At 48.4% G+C, this 2,157-nt stretch overlaps 1 protein-coding gene across 1 annotated transcript; it reads left to right on the top strand.

Moving 5' to 3' along the window:
- Positions 1-69: 69 nt before the first annotated feature.
- On the top strand, positions 70-2,150 carry LOC111649447 (centrosomal protein of 120 kDa-like; the record flags this gene model as incomplete). Its single annotated transcript, XM_023399199.1, has 5 exons — positions 70-226; positions 324-438; positions 546-690; positions 1,524-1,672; positions 1,953-2,150. Coding segments are annotated over 5 exons (764 nt in total), but the record flags the coding sequence as incomplete, so codon positions are not given.
- Between the last annotated feature and the right edge of the window lie 7 nt (positions 2,151-2,157).

Below are 2,157 nucleotides of genomic sequence, written 5' to 3'. Positions count from 1 at the left end.
CCAACCTGAGACTGTGACTCTTGTACCGGGGACATGTTTCAGAGAGTGAAGCTGTCTATCTTTTCCCAGGTCGTCACTTCCCGAAGAGTCCTCGGCTCAGTCTGGTGGTTCAGGCGAGCTTCGATGGAGAGCAGCTGGCTACAGACCCGGTGGAGCACAAAGAGCAGCCGCAGTTCAGCACCGAGCTGGCCTGGGAGCTGGACCGCAGGACGCTGCACCAACACAGGTCTGAACTTTCACAATAATGACATCACAAACAGCCAAGACCGATTTAGCCGAGAGGTACAGTAGTGTTATTAAATCGTGATGCCTCTGTCCTCCAGACTGCAGAGAACTCCCATCAAGCTTCAGTGTTTTACTGTCGACTCTGTCAGCAAGAGGAGGGAGAGCGTCGGCTACATCGTCCTCGACCTCCGATCGGTGCAGGAGGTCAGACAGGTAAATGTCTCCTCCCGCTCCTTGACAGGTGATGTCCAGCGTCTGTCCTCTGCGGCCAGTGAAAATTATGTTATTTTTTTCTCTCGTCTTCTGGCCGTGTCCGTCAGGAGCCTCGCTGGTATCCTCTGCTGAGCAGTAAATACACCAAGCAGAGACCCGCCCTCCTCCTCGGTTTGCTGCTGGAGAACGACACCAAGACCTCCGAACCCTCTCCTGATAGGTTCAAAGCCAAGAAGGCCCCGCCCCGACAAGGTCAGCTGGGTCATGGATGCTTGTTTGCTTTATTTGTGCTGCTGTAATGTCAGTCAGTGTTTGTCTTATCTCCTGCATGTTACTTCAGAACTGAGAACAGACTTAAACTAACACTTTGCTGACTCACGTTCTTTCGGCAGTCTGTCCTCTGTGTCTCTCTGGTAAGCTGTCAGTCCTGGATCTAACTCTCTCTGCCTGAGGCTTTTTAAGATTCACTTGTCACTTCATACTTTTTATGAGCTGAACATGGTTCTGGAGTCCTCCTCCAAATCCAAATCATAAGATTCCTGGATCAACAGAGACGTTTGTTTGGTACAAGACCGACAAAAATCACATCATCGTCTCGAGATGCAAAAACAACCATTCCAACTGAAATCGCAAAATCTGCCAAAATAATCGCAATATGATTTTTATTTGCATATCATGAAGTCCCAGTGCAGACTGTCGGATCATTTCTAATGACGTGGTGAGGAAGTTCTGTTTGAGGACAGCTCCAGATGATGGCTGCTGCTTCCTCAGTGAAGTGACAGGTGCATTTTATCAGTCAGCATGTGACCTGTGTGTTAACATCCCACCTGTACTGTGTGGACCTCAGTGCACTGAGTGTGTGTGTGTGTGTGTGTGTGTGTTCCCTGTTAGAATAAAAACTCTTGGTGTGTCAGCAGGTTTTCCAGCCTGTTGAAACAGATCTGTGATCAGTGATTTACTGCCGTTGTGTTCAGGTTCAGATCCAGTGTTTGTGAAAAGCTGAGGGAGAGTAGAGGAGGATAATGTGTGATAAATGAAATCAGGGTAAAATACTAGAAACTTTTCTCTCTGCTCTTCCGGTTCAGGCTCTCCAACAGTAACTGAGCTGCTGCCTGACAAGCTGGAGGCCGTACTGATCCCAGACCAGGGTTTCCATCAGGTGGGACCTGCAGGTCACTGCACCGACATGTTCGTCCTCTCCGTCACTGTGGCCTTCGCTACTAAACTGGAGCAGGTGAGGGAAACCTCTCCAGCCTCACTCTCTCTCGGCTGGAATATTTCTCTCTTTGTTGCCGCAGTCTGTTGGATTTTTCTGACTTCATCGGACAATTTGATGAGTTTATATTTATCAGATAAATGGTGATGAACATTTGTGATATATATTGATAAGACTAGAAACAGTTGACTAATGAAGTGTAAAGGCTATAGTTGGATAAATGTGACTGTTGTACTTGCTGCTGAGGAAAAGAAAAAGTTACTAAGTGTGAGATTTGAGTTTTGTGTCGTTCCCACAGTTGATCCCCAGCACCATGAAGCTGTCGGCAGAGGGCTCGGAGTTCTTCTTCTACTACTCTTTACTGAGCAACGACATCACCAGTGAGCCTTTCCACAATCTGCTGAGCCCCGACTTTGAGCCGGAGCGCGCCTCTGTGCGCATCCGCAGCAGCAAACAGATCCTCCAGGCCTTCCTGTCTGAGCAGCCCAGTTTACAGGTGAGAG

Source organism: Seriola lalandi, unplaced genomic scaffold (assembly GCF_002814215.2).
Source record: "Seriola lalandi dorsalis isolate HSWRI2012SDOR001 ecotype SW California unplaced genomic scaffold, Sedor1 jcf7180002050853, whole genome shotgun sequence".
NCBI classification, from domain to species: domain Eukaryota; kingdom Metazoa; phylum Chordata; class Actinopteri; order Carangiformes; family Carangidae; genus Seriola; species Seriola lalandi.
This window is presented reverse-complemented; position numbering and strand designations above follow the sequence as displayed.